General features: G+C 43.6%; 1 protein-coding gene across 5 annotated transcripts in view; it reads left to right on the forward strand.

The window, feature by feature from the left end:
• The first annotated feature begins 8,635 nt into the window (after nucleotides 1–8,635).
• SEMA4F (ssemaphorin 4F) overlaps nucleotides 8,636–21,176 on the forward strand; it is a 29,466-nt gene continuing 16,925 nt past the window's right edge. Inside the window, exons 1-5 of one of the 5 annotated variants that reach the window (XM_017508742.1) lie at nucleotides 8,636–8,929; nucleotides 11,791–11,942; nucleotides 12,812–12,871; nucleotides 13,100–13,198; nucleotides 17,972–18,065. In XM_017508742.1, the coding sequence (XP_017364231.1) occupies nucleotides 8,785–8,929; nucleotides 11,791–11,942; nucleotides 12,812–12,871; nucleotides 13,100–13,198; nucleotides 17,972–18,065 (550 nt within the window). In that variant the 5' untranslated portion in view covers nucleotides 8,636–8,784. The remainder of the gene's footprint in view (nucleotides 8,930–11,790; nucleotides 11,943–12,811; nucleotides 12,872–13,099; nucleotides 13,199–17,971; nucleotides 18,066–21,176) is intronic. The other 4 variants (XM_017508743.1, XM_017508745.2, XM_017508747.1 and 1 more) reach the window with 4 other exon arrangements.

The raw sequence follows: 21,176 nt of genomic DNA on the forward strand, positions 1-21,176 counted from the left end.
CGCCGACAAAGCGGCCGCGCGGGGCAAAGCAGCGGCGCTGGCCGGCGCTGGCCGGCACAGCCGCGCTGGCCGAAACAGCCGCACTGGCGACCGTGGAGCACCTCTGCCCGGGAATTTCCTAGTCTGTGGGCAATAAAAACACGGCGTCCACTCACCCTCTGCGCTTTCACTGGGAGCTGCAATCCTGAGCTGTTCCTAAACGGCCATCTTGGATCCACCTCCCAAAATATATTTTTAAACTGTGTGTACATGGGGCCAATTTCTACATGGAATGCCGAACTTGAAGTTCACATGGAAAGATTCACAATAGGCAGTCAGAGGCCTTATTTAATGTATAATGAGCTTCTACTTCCCTTGTCCATCTTTTCTCACATCTGAAAACGTCATTTTAAAGTAGAGGCAGTCCTCATTTTGCGTGGTTCCAGTGTATACACATTTCAGTTACTACAGTTTAGTTAATTAACATCAGTCCTCCAACAACACAGTTCAAATTTCAGTTACCATGGAATATTAACTGTAATTACATAAAGTACAAATTGTCTCTAGCTTTTCAGTTCACAAATTACTACATAGTTATCAGAATCAATAGTATAGTATACTGATATAGTATAGTGTACTGATATAATAGAGTGATCAGTGCATCTTCATCAGTAATTAATTATATCACTTCTTTCAAAGTCTGTTGGTGACTGGTTACTGCAGATCCATTATTCAGTTAAAGCACAGACAGCAAAGTGCATAGTTGTGTTACCTCTTTGTCTCCTAGTGATAAGCCCACATGACGTTTTACAAAAACGAAAACTGAAAGAGGGAACTAGCCAATAAAGAATGCAGCAAAGAAATAAAAAATGATAGTGTCGAGAGTGAAATCTGAATCTAACGTAAGTGGAGTTAAAGAAGAAACAGCTGACTATGAGAGTGTTGACACTGCCACCATCTGATAGACTCTAGAGAAACAGTCAGAGGAATTCAGTGAAGGCAAACTTATCAAAATACTTGAGGAAAGTCATTGTGGTGAAAAGGATGAAGACATCCTACAGAAAGTGCCACTGGCAAAAACCTTCATTATTAAGGAAACTTTCAGAGATATTTTACAAAATTGAAGGTACAAAGAATAAAATGTAGGAAACTGACCCAAACTTAGAAAGAATTATGACAGTTTGCCATGGCACACAAAAAATGTTTGCTCTCTCATAAGTTTTACTACGAGAAGCAAACTAGTACGGTTCAAACTACTCTTGGTAAGTTTTTTCTTCAAATAAAACACTTTAGCTCTCAATGTTTCTAATGTTTTAAATTAGTGTATGAAATAGTTTTACTGTTTTACATTTCCCTATACACTTAGTAAGAAAGATTTAGTGTTTGGACAATTTTTCAAGGTTACAGAACTACTGTAATTTTTCCCATTGGTGTTTAAGATCTCTTTGAGTGGTTTCAGCTTGCAGTCATTTTTCAATCCCACATTAATGTGCAACTGGGACTGTATTTTAAATGAGGTAAGAGGCAGGTCTCTTCCTTATATCCTCAAACATCAATTCATGCATCTGATGCGTTTGGGCATAGCACTGCAACCTCCACCTCCCATACTCAAGTGATCCTCCCACCGTAGCCTCCTAAGTACCTGGGACTACAGGCATGCACCACAACACCTCGATAACACAGGATCTGACCTTATTTTGACCTAATACTCTCCACTTTTGCCAAGAACACTTGCTTAATGATTCCTCCCTGCGAATTGACTAAACCTGGAACAGGGCCTTGACCCACCCCAAACCACCAAGTTACACCCAAACTAAAAACCCTCCAAGGACTTTCAATTACACCTTTGGAAACAAAATCCAAACTCTTTACCCTGGCCCTAAAGTTCTACTTCTGCCTTCTGCCCAACTCTCGATCCTCATGCCAGGCCTTCCCGTGCCCGAACCCTGGGAGATCCTCCCCTCACAGATCGACCTCTCACTGTGTCTCCCTATGTGGATGTTTTGTTCCAAGCTGATCTTTCTAGGTTAGGGCCCCTTTACACGCCCTCATTCACTTTGTCACGTGATAAATTATTCAATGGTACTCCATCTGGCAGGACCCCATTAAAGTTTTCATGGGCCTAAGCATTTTCGTCTTCGTGGGCCCCTTTCCTCATTAAAAAAAGATTAAAAGAAGTTAACGGATTTTGTGGGCCCTAAAAATCTCATTTGCCACCTCTCCATGTGAGAAAAAATCAAAACATTTTCTTTGATTTTATGGGTTCACTTTAAACGAAATGAAAACATTCTCGTGGCCGGGCGCGGTGGCTCATGCCTGTAATCCCAGCACTTTGGGAGGCCGAGGCGGGCAGATCACTAGGTAAGGAGTTCAAGACCAGCCTGGCCAACATAGTGAAACCCCGTCTCTAATAAAAACACAAACAATTAGTCGGGCGTGGTGGCGGGAGCCTGTAATTCCAGCTAGTCGGGAGGCTGAGGCAGGAGAATCGCTTGAATCCGGGAGGCGGAGGTTGCAGAGCCAAGATCACGCCATAATTCTGGTCCCCACCTCGCCTCCAGCCCGCTGCACCCCGCAAGCCTCGTGGGCCCTCAGCATGGTGTCTACCGTGTCTGGCTGATCAATAGCCGGGACCTTGGGCCTGGGGGTCCCGCGGAGGAGGCTCCAGGCTCAGACTCCGGGCAGGCCTGGCCGCCCAGAACAGTACGGGAAGGGATGGCTCTGACAGCTACGTCAGGGTCCTCTCTCTGGGCGTCAGTCCTTCCCTCGCACCCGCCCGGGCCGGCGCAGTCAACATCTGCCTGAGGGCGGGACCGAGCTCGGCCCACGCCCAGCCTGCGAAGTGGTGCCCACCGCTCTCGGGCTGTCCTCCCTCCCCGAGGCCCTCAGTCCCTCCTACCCTGAGGCGTGGAGAAGCGCCCGTATCTTCGGAAGACAGAGCCCCCTCACCTGGCCCTCCCGGCTCTCAGCGTGCGCCCGCGTGTCTGGAGGCGCCCCCTTCCGGCCGCCGCGGCTGGGCAGGAGGCTCACTGAGGGCAAGGCGGGGCCCAGACGCCTCAGGGTGAACTTCAGGTGGCGCTTCAGGAAAACGGTCTCCAAGTCCCCAGACGCCCTGGGAACAGTCTTTCTTTGTCCCTTAGGTAGAATTTTGGCAATCTGTGGGAAATACTGTGCTAAACCTGACACTTCTTTTTCTACCCCTTCCCTTCCTGAAACATCCCAGTAGCGCCCCCACCGACTGTGTTCTTGGTTTTAACTTTTCCCTTCCACATCATTTCCTTCAGCCAGTCGCTATGCTGTTCACTGAACATCCGTGGTGGGTACGTTATGTGTCATGCATTGTGCTAGGACTGGAGTACAGTGGACATATAGACAACGGTCCCTGCCCTCATGGAAGTTATAGGTTACCTTCAGAAAGTTCTTTTTAGTCTTTTCACACTCTGTCCCTCTCTTCATGCCCGTTCTCACTTACTTGAAGTTGATTCCCACAGTCCCTTTGATGAACTCCAGATGGAGTAGCAGTGTCCCCTGGTCCTTAACAGCTGGTTGGTCTGGGTCTTCAACTCTGTCTGGTTGGATAGGAATTCTCTGAATTCCACAGGAGAGGGAAAGATAATGCTAGTTCCGAGCTAGAAATGTGCAGTTTTTCCTGTTTTCTTTATTATTTTCTCAGTTCCTTGCCTATATGCAGGTTAGAAGTGGGGTGGAGCAGTGTTCCAATGAATGACACAGGACAGGTTAGATATTTCAACAAGAAAAGAGTCGCCTCCCTGTGTTCTAGTCCCACTAAACCATTTTGCTCCTATCAACTCTTCCTTATGGTAAGAAGGGAAATATGTAACCCATGATCTTTTTTAAACACTATAATCTGATATCCAATAGAGTTCCTGTGTTTCAGTTTAAAGGATAGCTTCCCAACAGCTCTTTTCCTCATACAGTCCAAATTAGCCTTCCTGTCTCTAATCTCCTGATTATCCTTTCCAATGATGTTAGAATTGTCTTTGTAAAAATATTTTGATCATATCATTCTTTGCCTTAAAAACGGTTTGTTTCCTTTTTACTTAGAGGGTCTATTATAACTGACCTCACCTACCTTACTAGGCTCAACCCCAACATTAACTGTCTTACTCCCCTTTGTGTTGCTATACCAGAGTACCACAGAACAGGTAATTTATAAATAAAGGAAATGTATTCTTAAATTCTGGAGGGTTGGAATTCCAAGGTTGAGAATCCCACGTCTAGTGGGGGCATTCTTTCTGTGTCATCCCATGGTAGAAGGCAAAAGAGCAACGGGGTACAAAAGAGCAAGACAGCAACAGGGAGCTGAACTCACTTTTACAACAAACCCACTCTCTCAATAACTCACTCACTTCCAAGATAACGATATTAATCCATTTATGGGGGCAGAGCCCTTATGACCTAATCACCTCTTATTATGCCTCACCTCTGGACACCATTTCATTGGGTATTAAGTTTCCAGAAAATGAACTTTGGGGGATACATTCAAACTTGAGCACTAGCCTTATTCCAAACCATACCACCCATTGCTCCTACCTACTATTAATTTCTTTCTGTACCTTCTATGGCATTTATTAAAAATATGCAAAGAACCATACCAGAAATGGGAACTATGACATAAGAATTGTTTTCTGAGGGTCATGAGAAAGCACCTTGCAGACTTTAAACTACAAGGAGTATAACTGACCAAGGGTATTAGCTGCTGCCTTAGAAATCAACTGCCACATTGCATGGAGGCTATCTTCTGACCACTGACTGAATGTGGTGGAGATACTAAGGCAGACCCATCCCTGGGAAACACAGCACTACTCACACAGCACTCCTCTAATGGGCAATGTTGCCCTGATGATTCCCAACAGTCTTGCTGAACTTTCAATGTCTTGGATACTTCCTTTCCTTTCTTCTTCACTTGCACCACAGTCTGACTGCTCTCCTAGCCTTTCTTGGATCCTTCCCTATTTTCTCTCACAGGTGTTTCCTCTAGTAAAATCCTTGTACATTTAATCTCATCTTGATGTCTGCTTCTTGGAGGACCTAGTGTAGTACATGAATATTTGAACAACGTAATAGCACTCACCAAATATTTACTGACTTCCTGCTCAGTGCCAGGCACTGTGCTAGACTCTGAGACTATCATAATCTTTGTCCTCCTGGGACTTAGTGGAAGACAGAGAAGTACCTTAGGCAATGATAATGTAGTATGATATGTGTTACAGAGAGGGGATGGGAACATATCAGAAAGGCACGAACTTGAAGAATTGAGGGGTGCTTCTTGGAGACAGGGATTATCATTCTGAGCTGAATCAACAAAACTAAATAGGAATTAGCCAAGCAAGGGGCATGGAGAGCATTCCAGACAGAGGGAATTCTGAAACAATGAAGGAGCTCAGCCAGTCTGGAGTATAGTATGTGGAAGAAGAGTGGCAAAGATGAAGCAGGAGAGATGGGCAAGGGGCCAGAACATATATGATCTTGTGGACTATATTAAAGATTTTGGATCTTATCTCACAGCAAAGGTGGGGTGGGCTGGAATGGGGAGACAAACTGAAGTGTTAAGCAGAAGAGTGACATGATCTGATTTGTATACTGGAGAGAACCTTCTCCCTGCCTTCCCTGCCTTAAAAGGAACGGATTGGGGACTGAGATTGGGGTGGTGGCAGCAGGGCATAGGGACAAGACTAGAGTAGGAAGTAGCGCAAGCAAGAAGAGATAGTTGCTTGAATTAGAGTGTTGGTAGAGGGGATGCAGAGATGTGGGAAGAAATATTTAGGAGTTAAAATTGATAGGCCTTTATGATTGATTAGATTGATTAGGAGGAATCCAGAATGACAGAGCCTAGAACGTAGTAGGCATTCAATGGATACTTATTGAATAAACAAATGCAAAGTCTCTGGTTTAGACAGCTGGAGATGGGGAACATTGGTTCTGGCAGCCACACAGTTACCAGGATGCGATGAGGATGGGGATGACAGTTCAGTTTTGGACATATTGAAATCAAGATGCCTGTGGTTACACTGTGTGGAAATGTCCATTAGGCACTTGGATGTGTGCGTCAGCTGAAGAGAAAGATATGGCCTTGAAAGATGTAGAAAATCATTATTAATTAAATTAGTATGAATGAGACTACATGAACAGTGATTTTTTTTCAAAGTGCAGATCTCAACTCATTAGTGAGTAATAAAATCAATTTAGTGAGCTGCAACCAGCATTTAAAAAAATGGAATAGAATAAAATGTAACATGATAGGAAGAAAAATTAGAATTTAGCACCTGAAGTAAAGGTAAATATAATGTAAGTATGACTTCATTAAAAATTTAACTCACTAATATGCACATTAAGTACATGAATGTATGTACTTAAGTGTGATTAGGTTGCAATGTAAAATGAACCTCTTATTATATGTTCTGTCAAAAAAATTGAAAAAAGATTTTTGAAAAAAAATCAAAAGAAAAAATAACCAAAAAATCATGTTCAGAGAAGGGACTAAGGCCTAGGCTAGATTGCTGAGAAGCAGCTTAGGAAAGGCACGTAGTGGTGCTAGAGTAAGAGACTCAAAGGGGTGGAGGTCCCATTGTGTTGAGGTTGGTTTTAGAAAGATTTCAGAGAGAAGATTTGAAGTACTGATCTAAAATGTCTGATTTTCCCTCCAGGCTAAGCAATTTGAATTCAGGACCATGTCTTTTTTTTTGAGGCAGGCTGGAGTGCAATGGTACGATTGCAGCTCCCTGCAGCCTTGAACTCGAGGGCTCAAGTAATCCTCCTGCCTCAATCTCCCAAGTAGCTGGAACTACAGGTGTGTGCCACCACATCTTGCTATTATTTTTATTTTGTAGAGACAGGGTCTCACTATGTTGACCTGGCTGGTATTGAACTCCAGGCTTTGAGTGACCTCCTGCCTCAGCCTCCCAAAGTGCTAGGATTACAGGCATGAGCCACCACGCCCAGCCAAGGGACCAAGTCTTCTTATTTTTTCTAGTACTTAGTAAAATGCCTGGCACATAGTAGGCCCTTAATAACTGTTGAATGCACTTTAGAAAGATTATCCTGATAGCAGCCTGGAAGGGGAGAGATTGGGGGCAAGGTTTTTGTTTTTTAAATAAAACTGTCACACAGTCCAGGCAAATGATGATGATGACCTCAACTATGATGATAATGGAAAGAAAAGGATGGATTTAGTTATTTTTTAGTTAGATTTATAAGGACATAATGACTTCTTACATATGGACATGGTAGCCAGTCTCCAAGAAAGGAGGCTGAAATCCTTCTATTCCCACTGAAATCCCTGTACACCACCTGGTGAAGTCCCCTTCCACAGTGCATCAGGGCTGGCCTGTGTGACAAATAGAAATGGCACAGTGATTGTGTGTTACTTCTGAGGCAAGGTCACAAATATATCAGTTGCTCTTTTACCTTGTTCTTTTGGATCACTTGCTCTGAGGTCACCCCATTTTGTGAAGACATTGAAGCAGCCCCATGGAGAAGTTCATATGGAGAACAACCTAGACTTGCTGCCAACAGCCATTACCGATTTGGCAGGCATGGAAGTCAGCCATCTTGGAAGTGGATCCTCCAGCCTCAGTCAAACCTTCAGTGGACTGCTGCCCCATTTGATATCTGGACTGCCATCTTGTGAGAGACTGGGAGCCAGACCACCTAGCTAAGCTACTCCTGAATTTCTGATGCAGAGAAACTGTGACAGATAATAAAAGTTTATTATTGTTTTAAACCACCAAATTCTGAGGTTAATTTGTTACATTTGTTCTGCAACCTAGATAACTATTACAATGGGGGGTGAAAGAGGAGAAAGCAAAGATTACTTGCAAGGCTGTAAGTTAGAAGACTAAGTGCCTGAAGAAGGAGCGAGGGTTGGGATGGGGGAGATAGTGAGTTATGCTCAGGACCTATGCTTGCCTTGTTTGTAGGATAACCAAGTGGATATGCCTATAGGCAGTCTTTGTTCCTCGACCTCAAAGGCCTACTAACCCTAGAAAACTCAGTTCAAATGTCACCTCTTCTGTGAGACCTTCCTGATTTCCTTCGGCAAAACCTGGCCCTTCCGCACACTTATTGCACGCTATGATAGCAAACATGCATTGTTTTGTATTGCAATAATCTATTTGCAGTTATTTTATTTTATTTTTTACTTTTGGAAACCCCATTCCTGTGTGAATTCCTTAGGGCTAGGGCCCTGATTTTTAGTATTTTCTGTAGAATCGTGTGTGTGTGTGTGTGTGTGTGTGTGTGTGTGTGTGTGTGTTTGTGTGGGCGCGCGCGCGCGCGCGCTACGCTGTGCTTGCCCGGTACATAGGCAGCCATCCTTAAATGCTTGCCAAGTAATAATTTTGAGAAACTTGGTGCGTGTACCCACTTCCCCTTATTAGTAAGTTTTTCTTATTAGTACAGATATGGGCATTTGAGTTTTTGGAGTAGCAGGAGCAAACTCACCACTCGAGGTCACTGTTGGCAGCCCCAGCCCACTTCCAAGGCAGGACGCCCACTTCCAAGGCAGGACTCCCACCTTCACCTGGGTTTAGCTCCGCCTCTGCCTGGGTTAGGCCTCTCCTCACCTCAGCCCCGCCTCCACTCAATCCCGATTGGCTGGAAGAAGACGAAGGCTCGACCATTGGACCCTTTTAGAGGGGGCGGAGCCGGGCTGTTTTGCATCCCTCACCCTCCGGCCGAGCCGGACCGAGCCGAGGGGTCCCGAGTGGGGCCGAGGCCGATAGCCCGGGGACCCTGAGCTGAGGCGTTATTTTGCGCCTCACTCGCGGCCAGGCGGAGCCAAAGATGCCGGCCTCTGTCGCGCGGCCCCGCCCGGGTCCCGGGCCGCCTACAGCCTCGCCCTTCCCGCTGATACTGCTCGCGGTGCTGAGCGGCCCGGTATACGGCCGCGTCCCCCGCTCGGTGCCCAGGACCTCGCTTCCCAGTTCTGGTAAGGCACGGGCGCCCTCGCCCTCAGTCCTTCGCGCCCACACCCACACGCACCTGCTCCCCAGACCTCGCGGCGGGACCTGGGCCTCTCAGCCTGGCGTATGGCGTTCCACGCCGCCCACGCCCCGCCCGGCGTCGGGCGAGATCTTCGCGCTTCACCGCATCCCTCTGCATCCCCACCGCGCGTCCCCCAGCCCCGCATCCCCAGCCCGGATCCCGCGCCTCGGCTCCCACGACACGCCCAGGCTGCTCTAGCGGGCCCTATTCCTAGAGCCGCAGGAGCGTCTATTCCTCACCGTGCAGACTCGGACACTGAGGCCCGGAGCCCGAGTGGGGGCTGCTCGAGGTCGTCCATTTCGAAGTTCCATCTCCCTTATTCCCCTGTTTCCCCGCACATACACCTGGGTCCATCATTCCAGCTTGAAGTCCACTCTGCTCTCAGACCCATCAGTCTTTCATTCTACTCCAGCTGTCCATCCTGGTCCCCAGCTCAGCATTTTCATCTTCTCGTTCATTTCCTTATCAGTTCTACACATCCTTGGAGGCTTTTGGCCCTGCTTACAGCCCTAATCTTCCTACCCCTCTTCCTGCTCCCCTGACGTCTCTGGCACCAGCTCGCATTCTCCCATTATTGGATCCACGTTAACTCTCCTAATTTCCTCAACGTTCTCTGCTGCCTCTGCCCATTCCCTATATTGAATATTGATAAACCATTCAATGTGTTGATGTAAAGTTCTGCTTAAATGATTTTTCAAGCCTTTAGAAGGGAAAATAGAGGAGGGGCACATGATCCTTTGAAAAGATGTGGAAGAAGCTAGGAGATGTCACAAGGTTAAAAGTGATCATTGGGGCCATTCACATTTTAGACTCCGCTGAGGTGGGCATGAGCATGGCCGTGGACCTTGCTTTCTTCTCGCTGGGCGTTGATTGTTAGCACCTTGGGCAGGCAGAACCAGTGAAGCCAAGAGTACAACCTGTTGGTTACAACTCCCGACTGGGTAGTAGTAGTTTAGAGTTTAAACTCAGACTAATACCGTATAGGGATGCTGTGATTCCAGAAGGCGAAGCTGTGGCCAGAGCCTGGGGTTTCATTTTGCGACCGAGCAATAGCCACAAAGTAAGTTGAGGTTGCCAGGCTGAATTGATGTCCAGGCATCCAGAGATGTTTAGATGGCAAGCAAGGTGAAGCAGAGTTAGGGATATGAGGATAAATTAGGTGATCCAGGGCTTATACTAAGCATGAGAGAGTAGGCAGGGTGGCACAGAGGTGAGAATGGGTGTGGGAGGATGGAGTGGGTGGGACTCACATCAGCACATCTAGGAATGAATGGGTTGGTGGCCTACCGTCTTCAGGGTGCTGAGCAGAGGAAGCAGGCAGATCAGAGCTCTATTGGTGTAGGGGTAGGGTCCACAGAACCAGAGGTTGAGCTAAGAAGGTAAATTCATGCCAACTTATTTATTCCAATCTTTAAATAAGAGTTTTGAATGCTGATATGAGCTTTAGGTTTTTTTTTGTTTTTGCTTTTTTTTTTTTTTTTTCTGAAATGGAGTCTCAGTCTGTCATCCAGGCTGGAGTGCAGTGGCACCATCTTGGCTCACTGCAACCTCCACCTCCCGGGTTCAAGTGATTCTCCTGCCTCAGGCTCCCGAGTAGCTGGGATTACAGGCACCTGCCACCACACCCGGCTAATTTTTTGTATTTTTAGTAGAGATGGAGCTTCACTATGTTGGCCAGGCTGGTCTTGAACTCCTGACCTAGTGATCTGCCCGCCTCCGCCTCCCAAAGTGCTGGGATTACCAATGTGAGCTACTGCGCCTGGTCGAGGTTTAGATTTAACCAAAATACAACACACATCTAAGGAAGGAAGAACAGCACCATTTGTGAAACACATAGTATGTGCCAGGTGCTTTCACCTAGGCTATCTCGTTTGATTCTCCCAACAACTCTGGATGGTGGTGTTTAAAGATGGGGAAAGTGATGCTCAGAGAGGGCAAATAACTTACTCAAGATGATACATCAGGTAAGTAGAAGAGCCACATTTAAACTCAGGCTGGACCATTTCCAGAACACACACTCTTTCCCACCACACTCTCTACCTCTTTGCATGGAATGGGGTGGAGGGAGGCCAAGGGTGGTGAGAGAGAGAGGAGATAGACTCCTAATGTGTTGGTGAAAAGAATGAAACATTTCCCTTCTAAGTAAAAAAATTGCTATTAAGTAGCAAATTTAGGAGAGGAAAGTACTTGTACCTTCTATAGGTATTTTCAATTTATATATCACGTTGTGAATAGAAATTACGGATTTAATATTTATGCTGTGATTTTATTAGAGTGCTCTCTTTTTTTTTTTTTTTGAGACAGAGTCTCACTCTGTCACCCAGGCTGGAGTACAGTGGTGAGATCTTGGCTCACTGCAACCTCAGCCCCCTGGGTTTAAGCAATTCTCCTGTCTCAGCCTACCAAGTAGCTGGGACTACAGGCATGCACCACCACACCTGGCTAATTTTTGTATTTTTAGTAGAGATGGGGTTTCACTATGTTGGCCAGGCTAGTCTTGAACTCCTGACTTCAAGTGATCTGCTCATCTCAGCCTCCCAAAGTGCTGGGATTATAGGCGTGAGCAACGGTCTGACTAGCGCTCTATTTTTATAGAAAAAGCATACTTACCCGCTGGATTGTGTGCTAAATATTCTGGCCTCATCTGTCTCTGGTTAACTTGTCAAGGCTCTGGTGTTTTCCCCCATGGCTGCTAAATAGATGGTACTTAGAAGAAAACAAAAATTGGCCCATTTGGTTTTGCTCTTGTGTACTCAACCCTTAGGAAGCGATCGCTAACATCACTCTCTCCTCTCTTCCTGCCAGAGGCTGACTCCTATCTCACCCGGTTCGCTGTCCCTCAGATATACAATTACTCTGTTCTCCTTGTGGATCCTGCCTCCCACACACTTTACGTTGGCGCCCGGGACACCATCTTCGCTTTATCCCTGCCCTTTTCAGGGGAGAAACCCCGCAGGGTGAGAGATGAAAGAGGGAAGGACCCCTGGCTCCATAGCATGTGATTAAATGAGTGTGTCAGTGGGGGGTTTCATAATAACTAAAGATGTAACAGCTGAGGTAGTAGGAGGGGGTGAGTTGGGAGACATGAACAGGGGGAGATCATCCACTTTGCTTTCTTAGCTAAGAGTGATGGGGGGTCAGGGTGACTGGGGAGAATATGAAGGAGGTTCATGATGATAGGGAGGAGGCCACAGTGACCAGGTTTCAGGTGACAGCGGGCAGAGGGATCATTAAAATTATAATGTTCTAGGAAAACAGCTTTCAAACTTTTTTTGACTATTATTAAGAACTATATAGTTTGAGCATCCCTAATATAAAAATCCAAAATTCAAAATACTCCAAAATCTGAAACTTTGTGAGTGCCAACATGACACTCAAAGGAAATGCTCATTAGCACATTTTGGATTTTGGATTTTCAAATTAAGGATGCTCAACCTGTATATATTCTGTGAATATCCCCAAATCTGAAATCTAAAACACTTCTGTCACAAGCATTTCAGATAAAGGATATTCAATGTGTACTGTGTATTGTAGCTCAGTACACAATTATGTACTGAAAGAAACCTTTCTTGAAACAATATCTACTCTCCTGTATGTGATACATTTTGATATATTCTATTTCATTAAAAATGATGTTGCTCATGATTTCAGAATTTATTACTCATTAATGAGTAATAAGATGGGGACCTCCATTTGAAAAACAGTGCTCTAGGGGGACTTTTAAAGCTCCCAAATTGATGGAGTTCGTGGAACAGTTTAATCTCTAACATCGAGGGAGTTTGATGTTAGGGGAATCAGGGTGAAATGATCACTCCTCCTTTCTCAGATTGACTGGATGGTTCCTGAGGCTCACAAACAGAACTGTAGGAAGAAAGGCAAGAAAGAGGTAAGTGTAAATCTGAGCCTTGTCTTGAGCGTCAATTGAGACCTTGGCCCAGCCCTGACTCTCAGTCCCCTATAATGCTCCCATCCCAATGGGCCCAGGCAGAGACTCTAACACCATGCCATCACCCATCATCTCTGATCCTAAAGCTGCATCTAACTGTCCCGATGTTACCTTATCCTTCCTCATACCTGCTGCTTCTGATTCTTTCTAACCATCTCTGACCCCCAGGACGAATGTCACAATTTTGTCCAGATTCTCGCCATTGCCAATGCCTCTCACCTCCTCACTTGCGGCACCTTCGCTTTTGATCCGAAGTGCGGGGTTATTGTGAGTGACAGGGGTGGGAGGAGAGGGAGAGGGTGGCTGCACCAGTGTGAGTTACTTGGGGTGGTGGCGGGAGGATGGGAAGGGTCTTCTGTGAGTGACCATGATGGGAGCATGGTCAAGGCAACCATTGTGCATGATAAGCATCGGGTGTAGGGGCTGTCATCGTGGGATGAGGGTATGTGTAAGCCACTGAGGGAGGGAGAGGGAGATTGTCTGTAGAGGGTGAGGTATACAAAATGTAAAGAGAGATGTAGTGGGATAGTTAAGGAAGTTAGAGATGCTGGTTGGGCTGCGGAAACAACAAATCTAGGAGAGACTTTGGAAACCAGAAACTCGCGTTTCCCTTGCCCTGTGTATTCTTTGTCCAGGCAGCCTGGGTCCATTTCTTAGTTAGTGCAGCCCATTGCCTGTTTCTTCCTCCCATAGTGCGTGACTGTCTCTTACTACCTTCTCTTAATCTCCACTGCCAACCTCATTGTGTATGGGCTGTGACTCTCTCCTCTCATGGGTTCTGATGTCACTTCCACTAATGTAATATCTGCTGGCCTTATACTCTGGATCTTGCCTTCAGGGTGGGTACTCTGTCAATCACGTTTTCTTATAGATCCTGTTTATTGCTGCTGAAGGCCTGGACATCACCACCATCAAACACAGGCAGGCTTGGGACATGTGTATCCCTAATCACATCTAGGCTAGTCATAATCTCTGGGACTGATGACTGTTTCTGAACTCTCAGCTTTTCCCATCAGTTATACAGGAGTCAGCACTGATCTTTTGGCAGCTCCCATTTGTGACAAGGCCCTGGGGTGAGTCAGAAGCCTCACATGCCCTTTATATCCAGTGGCTTCCCTTTCTGTTCTATAGAGTAATAGGAGGGAATATAGCAGCTTCTTTTTTTGACCTAATCCTTCACTGTAGATCTTGTCTTGACTCTTCTGCAGTCCATAGTTGTCCTTGCCACCTGGATCAAGTCATCCTGTATCTCTAAACCACTCTTTGTTACAGACCACCCTCATATCTCTGGCTTAGAATCATACAATTGTATATGCATGATTGCTCCATTTAGTTCCCCTGGGCTGCCTTGGGGTGGGTTGGACTTACGTTGAGTCCTTTCCATAATGAAGGTGATAATAGTCTCCCTACTAGCACCTGGATAGCTCCCTCATTCTGTAAAGATTCCCAGTTCAGGATGGTGTTGAAAATCTCTGTATTCCCTCAGGTAACATTGAGGTATAATTTCCCTACAGTTCTCCTTAAGTTCATAAGGTAGCAGTGGTAGTGCCATTGCCATATTTGTCTTTTTCTATTCTGCCAGGCTCTGGGATCCCATGGGTATGAATTCCAGAGGCATGGCTTATAGACAGTGTGATTTTTCCAAGTTAGTCTCCTAGGGCCTTTAATTCTTCCTTGTTTCTCTGAGGTGGGACTCTAGTAGCTGTTATGTAAGGTATCTAGACAGAAAATGTTCTTTCTGGATGTACCTGTCAGGATTGGTGTGACTTGGATGCCTATCTATTCTCGAGGAACATCAGCAATGGAGAGTGAAGCCAAGGATCTGTGACCTGCAATCCCACGAGTTCAGCTCTTTCCCTGAACCCTCCTGTCTAGCAGGCTCATGAAATGAGGGCCCATCCTTTGGTCAAGGCTTGTTTGAAGGAGAGTATAGAGACTAGCCCCAAAGAGGTCAGCTCTGGTAACCCTTTGAGTCACATCCTGTCTGCTCTGTAGACGTTTTGAAGGTTCTCTTCTGCCTTAACCTGTCTTATCCTACTACCCAGCAACCCCAGTCTGCTTCACCAAGTTCTTCCTTTATCCTCACTGCTGAACCTCTTATGTCCTAGAGACTGACAACTTTGAGACTGTATATAAACAATTATTTGAGAGCTTTGTTCCAGACATAGCAACTTGCTCAAAGTTGATTGTGGAGAAATGAAGGTTCTTACAAAAAGGAAGTTCAAGCATGGGATCTAAGGGCTCCCACAATGTGGGGTGCTGTCCTTCAGTGATAACTCATTGGACATTGGAGGAAAATATCATAATTTGTTTTGTTGAGGGAATTCCAGCAGTTAACAGAGAAAAATGTTAGACATCTAACAGCAATATCAAACAATAACAACGACGACCATTCAATCGAGTGTCTGCTTTGATGAAGACTTCATATTAGGTACTTTACATTCATGATTAAGTTTAATTCTTATCACCACATCGTGATACTTAGGTATTATTTATTTCTATTTTATAAGTAAGGAAACTGAAGTTTAGGAAAATTAAGTATCACATCTAAGATGATATAGCTAGCAGAGGCAGAGCCAAAATTTAAACCTGTGTTTGTCTCTGGCTTTGCTCCACTATCCTGTCCCTGTAGTCTAGCCTGCAGTCCAGAAGACCTTATCTGTCTTCAATTTCTTGTGGCATTTGATGTGTTTCATGTACTAGGAACCATCTTTCTTTTTTTTTTTTCTTAACCACCTGGGAGAGGTCCTTTCTATGCCTTGTGCTCCTCTTGACCAAGGCCAAGGGACCAGTTCCAACCCATAGCTCAGAGAGAGCCTTCCTGTCCAGCTCTGGCCTTCAGCTTCAGGGACTTTGCTTTACTACAGCTGGTTTTGAGAGACTGTGCTGACTGATGCAATGATGATACGATGAAGAATCTCAACATTCAGATAGAGAATATAGTGGAGTGGTCCTGCCTCTTTCAGACCCGAGTTAAATGTCATTTTCACCATGCAATAATCATAACCTATCTAGTTAATAGGAGGCTCACTTCCTCAGAGGTTAGAAACCTGGATGACATGATACCATTGGGGAAAGTAAAAGAGAACTAGTTTTGACATGTTGAGTTTTAAGGTGCAGATAGGCATTCTCTGTGAGGAAGTCCAGCAGTCAAATAAAAATATGGGCTAGAGTTTGGAAGATATCGGACCTGGAGAGTTTAGAGAATGATTTGCATAGACTATCTGGCTGGAAAGAATGAATGAGATCCTTGAAGCATATGTGAAAGCGACTAAGGATAGATTCCTAGGATACACATGTAGGAGCTAGAAAGAAGAAGAAGGAAATAGTGAAATAACAGATGGGAGGGATTCCAGAAGGGTAGAGTTTCAGGAGAGTCAAAGAATAGAATATTTCAAGGAAGGGAGTGAGTCAGAAGTATCAAATGGTGTCTAACGGTTAAAGAGAATGAGAACTGAACACAAGTTCATCCTTTTAGTCTTTGGAGAAATGTAAGGCAGCAGTTATAGGCATAGAAAACATAATTTATTTTCCAGGAATAACAGGTGATCTGGTTGGATAGAACAAAGATCATTTTGAGAAGTCAAAAATAAGTGGGTTTGGCTAATGAGGTTATAGTCCAGGCAATGGTAGGCTATTTGTCATTCTCTTGCACAAAAATGTATTATTAAGTCAGTGACTGATACTTCAAAAGATTAGTCTTGGGTGGATATTAGAATAACTTGGTTGGGGGTGGTGGCTAGATTATGTGCAGAAAAGGAGTTTACTGCCATAGTTTAGGTGAGAGGTAAGAAGGGAAGCAGCAGGAGGTACGGATCACATCTCTAGAGTACCCAACCATCTTCTTAATCTCTTACCAAACTCATCTTTCTCCTCAGGTGAGGATGCTCCCACTGCCACACAAGTGGAGTGCTGGGCCTCTGTGGAGTCTTCCTTTCTAGCAGACTCTTCTAACCCAGTATTCCCGTTTTGGGGTCTTCAAAAGTTTTAACAGGACTTCTTCAAGACTCTCAGTAAATCAGAGCCTTGTTTGCCATTTAGAGCAGGAGACGAGCAATCGTAGTGGGCCAGTAGTACACTTACGTTCAAGGGATATATATTGATATTTCTGCTCCAGCTACCATGGAAGTAATTAGGCTCCAGTGACACCATATGCCCAACCCAGTTTGTGAACTAAAGATACCATGCCTGGCGTTTCCATGCCATAACTTTGACTCCCAACCAGCCACTGTTAACTTCCCTGTCAGTCCTAGGTTGAAATCATCCTTGTTTTTAGATGTTATCTTGAAGTTTCTCTTAGTGCCAAATGCTAGACTAAGGTAACTTCTGGTTGGCCCTGATGGAGCTCTTACAACTCTTGTTCCTTGCCCATGTCAGTCCCTCTGGAGTCCTTGGGTGAGGAAGGTACTTACGTACCAAACTCTCAAATTCTGATCTGAGCTTCGTATCATTCTTTACTGACTTTGCAGGTTTCCCTGTCCTCTGCTCTTAGTCATATTATGCAGCTCTGTCTTTCATCCTTGGGGTGGGGAATAGGAGGAGGATGACCCTTGTCTCTCTAGGCCTCTGGATTTCAGATGGTCCTTTATCAGCCTGTACTTTTCTTTGTCCCTTTTAAGGGTTCCAGCCCTCAGGAGGCCTGCTTCCTTCTTGATCCTTCTTGTCATGTAGCACATTGTCCAGCCAGTTGCAAACCCTACAGTTCAGCAGTGTTTCAGAGGAAAGACCTACCTTCAGCCTCTTAGGTGCTTCTTGGGCTGTCCTAGGAATTCCTTCATCAGGGCATGTGGGTGTTGGCTACTGGGGGGATTGAGGGAAAAGGAATAAACTGATGAACAAAGGATAGCAGAGATGAGAAATGCAGGAGTAGATAGGGGCATCAGGAATAGCTGACTGGGAATATGGGGATGGTAGTTGGGGTGGGGAGTGGAAGGGAAGATTGCTGGGAATTGACCTTTTCCTTCATCTGACCATCTTTGTAATTCTCACCATGAACCTTCTCTATGACCCTTAAACCAATTGCCCCCTTCTGGTCTATAGGACGTGTCCAGTTTCCAGCAGGTTGAAAGACTTGAGAGTGGCCGGGGGAAATGTCCTTTTGAGCCAGCTCAGCGGTCAGCAGCTGTAATGGCTGGTGAGTGGGGAGAGACAAGAAACCTGTAACTTCTTGCTCTAATTGCCTCCTTCCCCACCCTTGCTGTTAGAATTCCTGTGTTCTTTCTTACCTTGGAATGTCTATTATTCCCATGTCTCTTTTTAGCCTTTCCTGTTCTTCCCTGAGTGCCTGTGTGACCGCCTGCTTTTCCCCACCTAGTATGATATCCCTAGGATTCTCTCTACAGAATGTGTCCTCTACACCTCTAGTGTAATATTTCCTCTCTTAACCTCATTTTCTTTTTTCATAGTGTTTTTTTCCTGTTAATAAGTGGTATCTACTACAATGCATATTGTAATAAATTTGGAAAAAGTATAAAGAAGAACATGAAAAAAACTTTTAGAACAGCACTGTCCAAATAACTTTATGTAACAGTGGAAATGTTCTAGATCTGCACTGTTTAATACAGTAGTCACTATAGCTATTGTGGCTGTAGAGCCCTTGAAATGTGACCAGTGCTACTGAAGAAAGGAATTTTAAATTGTATTTAGTTTCATGTAAATAGCCCCGTGTGTCTAGTGGTACCATATTAGTACAATTCTAAAATATCCCTACTTAGAAAAGTATTGCTAATATTTTAGGATGTTTTCTAATATTCTATATTAGTCCATTTTAGGATATTTTCTAATATCCTGTGTTAATCCATATTTAGGATATTTTCTAATATTCTGCATTAGTCCATTAGTAACATCCATCTTCATAGATGTTACTAGGAAGAAATATCTGAGACTAGGTAATTTATAAAGAAAAGGGGTTTATTTGGCTCACAGTTCTGATTGTATATAATGAAGCATAGTGGTGGTATTTGCTTCCAGTGAGGGTCTTAGGAAGCATACAATCATGGCAGAGGGTGAAGGGGAGCCGGCATGTCACATACCGAGAGAGGGAGCAAGAGAGAGAAGGAGGAGGTGCTTTTTTAAACAGCCAGATCTTCTGTGAACTCAGTGTGAGAACTCACTCATTACTGCTAGGACAGCACGAAGCCATTCATGAAACATCTGCCCCATGACCCAAACACCTCACACTTGGTCCTCACACTTGGAGGTCACATGTCAACGTGAGTTTTGGAGAGGACAAAACATCCAAACCATATCATATCCTAAATGGATATTAATGTGTGTGTACATCCATGTACATTCATGCACATACATTTGCTGGCCAGTCCTTTACTGCTCAGGGGAGTCAGCAATAACTATTAAATAAATTCCTGCTAGTGCTTCTTTTAATCAAGCTCTGATTGCTCAAGTGTGAAATGGTTCTATCACAAACCTAAACCTCTTCTGAAGAATGACTGTCTAATTTGTTAGCTGCCACACAGCAAATTTCTTTTGTGCTACATAGCCTGAATTTTAAGTCAGACCACCCAACATATATCCTCCAAATTCAGTGAAAGGCCATTTTCTTGTGGTAGTATAAAACAAGCAGGTAATAGAAATTTTATGAGCATGCGCACATTATAAAACTTTTAAATATCAAGCTACATGGACGTAATGTTGAATTCTGTCATATAACTTTCTATCCCAAGCATTTCTATCTAATTAAAAAATTCATTGAAAAGATAATGTTTAATGACATCATGATACTTACTCTGCTAACATACCATGAATTAAACAATTCCAAATTATTCATATAAATTTAGTCATTAGTTCAAAGATTTTGCCGTTTTCCATGTTGCTGTACTGAACATCTTTGTGCATAAATTTTTGCTCTCATTTTAGGTTGTCCTCATAAGATTCCTAGAAATGGATTACTGTATCAAAGGGTGTGAACATTTAATGGCTCATTATCTGTTGCTAACTGAGTTTCTAGAAGGGGTATACCAATTTACACCCTAAATCAGCATTGAATCAGAGTGTTTTTTTTCTCACATAAATTTCACCAGAACGTATTGTTGTCATTTAAAAAAAATCTTTGCTATTTTGAGACTAAAAATAGTACCTTGTTTTTATTTGTATTTGAATACTAGTGAACTTGAACATTTTTCATGTTTTAGTATTTATTTTTATTTTTTTCTTTGGTAAATCCTCTGCTCATGTTCTTGGACCAATTAACAGATAGGATATTAGTGTTTCAGTATCTTTTCCTTTGTGATTGTATATAATTTTTAAGCTTATTCCTTCACTTAAAAAGCAGATAACACTTTTTCTTAAATTTTTTTTCCAAACATATAACTCTTTGATCTATTAATATTTGGAGTTATTTTGATGAATTGAATGAGGGGGATCTAAGTTAGTTTTTCCCAGCTAGCTAATCAGTTGACTCAGCATCATTCATCACACTGTTTTTTTCTTCCCTTGCTGACTTTTTTTTGCCAACTTTATCATAAAATTAATTTTTGCCTATATTTTTGTGAAATGTTTTATTTAAAGCAAAAATTGAGATACAAGATCTAACAATGAAATTTTTTTTCTTATGCATTACTTTATTTTTTAGGGAAAGCCTTAAAAGCTATGCAGATTAAATCACCCTTTAGTCTTATAGTTCATTACTTTTTTTCTGAAAAATAAAGTTTTTGAAAATGAGCATAAAGTATATATTGACTAAATACAATATTTTGAGTTGTCATGATTATCATTATCTACTGTTGAAATTGATGAGACCTTGCTTATACATGTTTGAATAAAATGGTTTAGTTGATAGTTTATTTTTCTAGGTTTTTTATCAACATCTTTGGCTAAACTCAGAGTCATTAAGAAAGATTTCTGAGTTTTAGTGGTTTTGATGTCTCTTGAGTCTATAAAATTGTTTATCAACAAAATGACTTCTTACTTGCAAGAAGCTAAGATAATTGGTTATCATACTTTTGTTTCAAGCAGTAAACTTTAAGCATGTACAGCACTCTGTGAGTAATTTCACTTTGTTCAGTTAGCAAGTGAATTTGTATTAGAATGTTTAAGAATACAAATTTCATAAAGAAGATCATTGTATGACAAAGTGGGAGGAACATTTTCAAAAAAGTTTTAAGTCTTTTTTAAATAAAATTCCGGGTTGCCTTTCAGTTGATAATTGTTGGAGGCGATCAGGACTCACTTCCTAATGGTTTAGAATGGTTAGCTTCAGTTAATGTAGAAACTATGTCTCTGGCTGTCT

Source organism: Cebus imitator, unplaced genomic scaffold (genome assembly GCF_001604975.1).
Source record: "Cebus imitator isolate Cc_AM_T3 unplaced genomic scaffold, Cebus_imitator-1.0 Scaffold399, whole genome shotgun sequence".
Lineage (NCBI taxonomy): Eukaryota > Metazoa > Chordata > Mammalia > Primates > Cebidae > Cebus > Cebus imitator.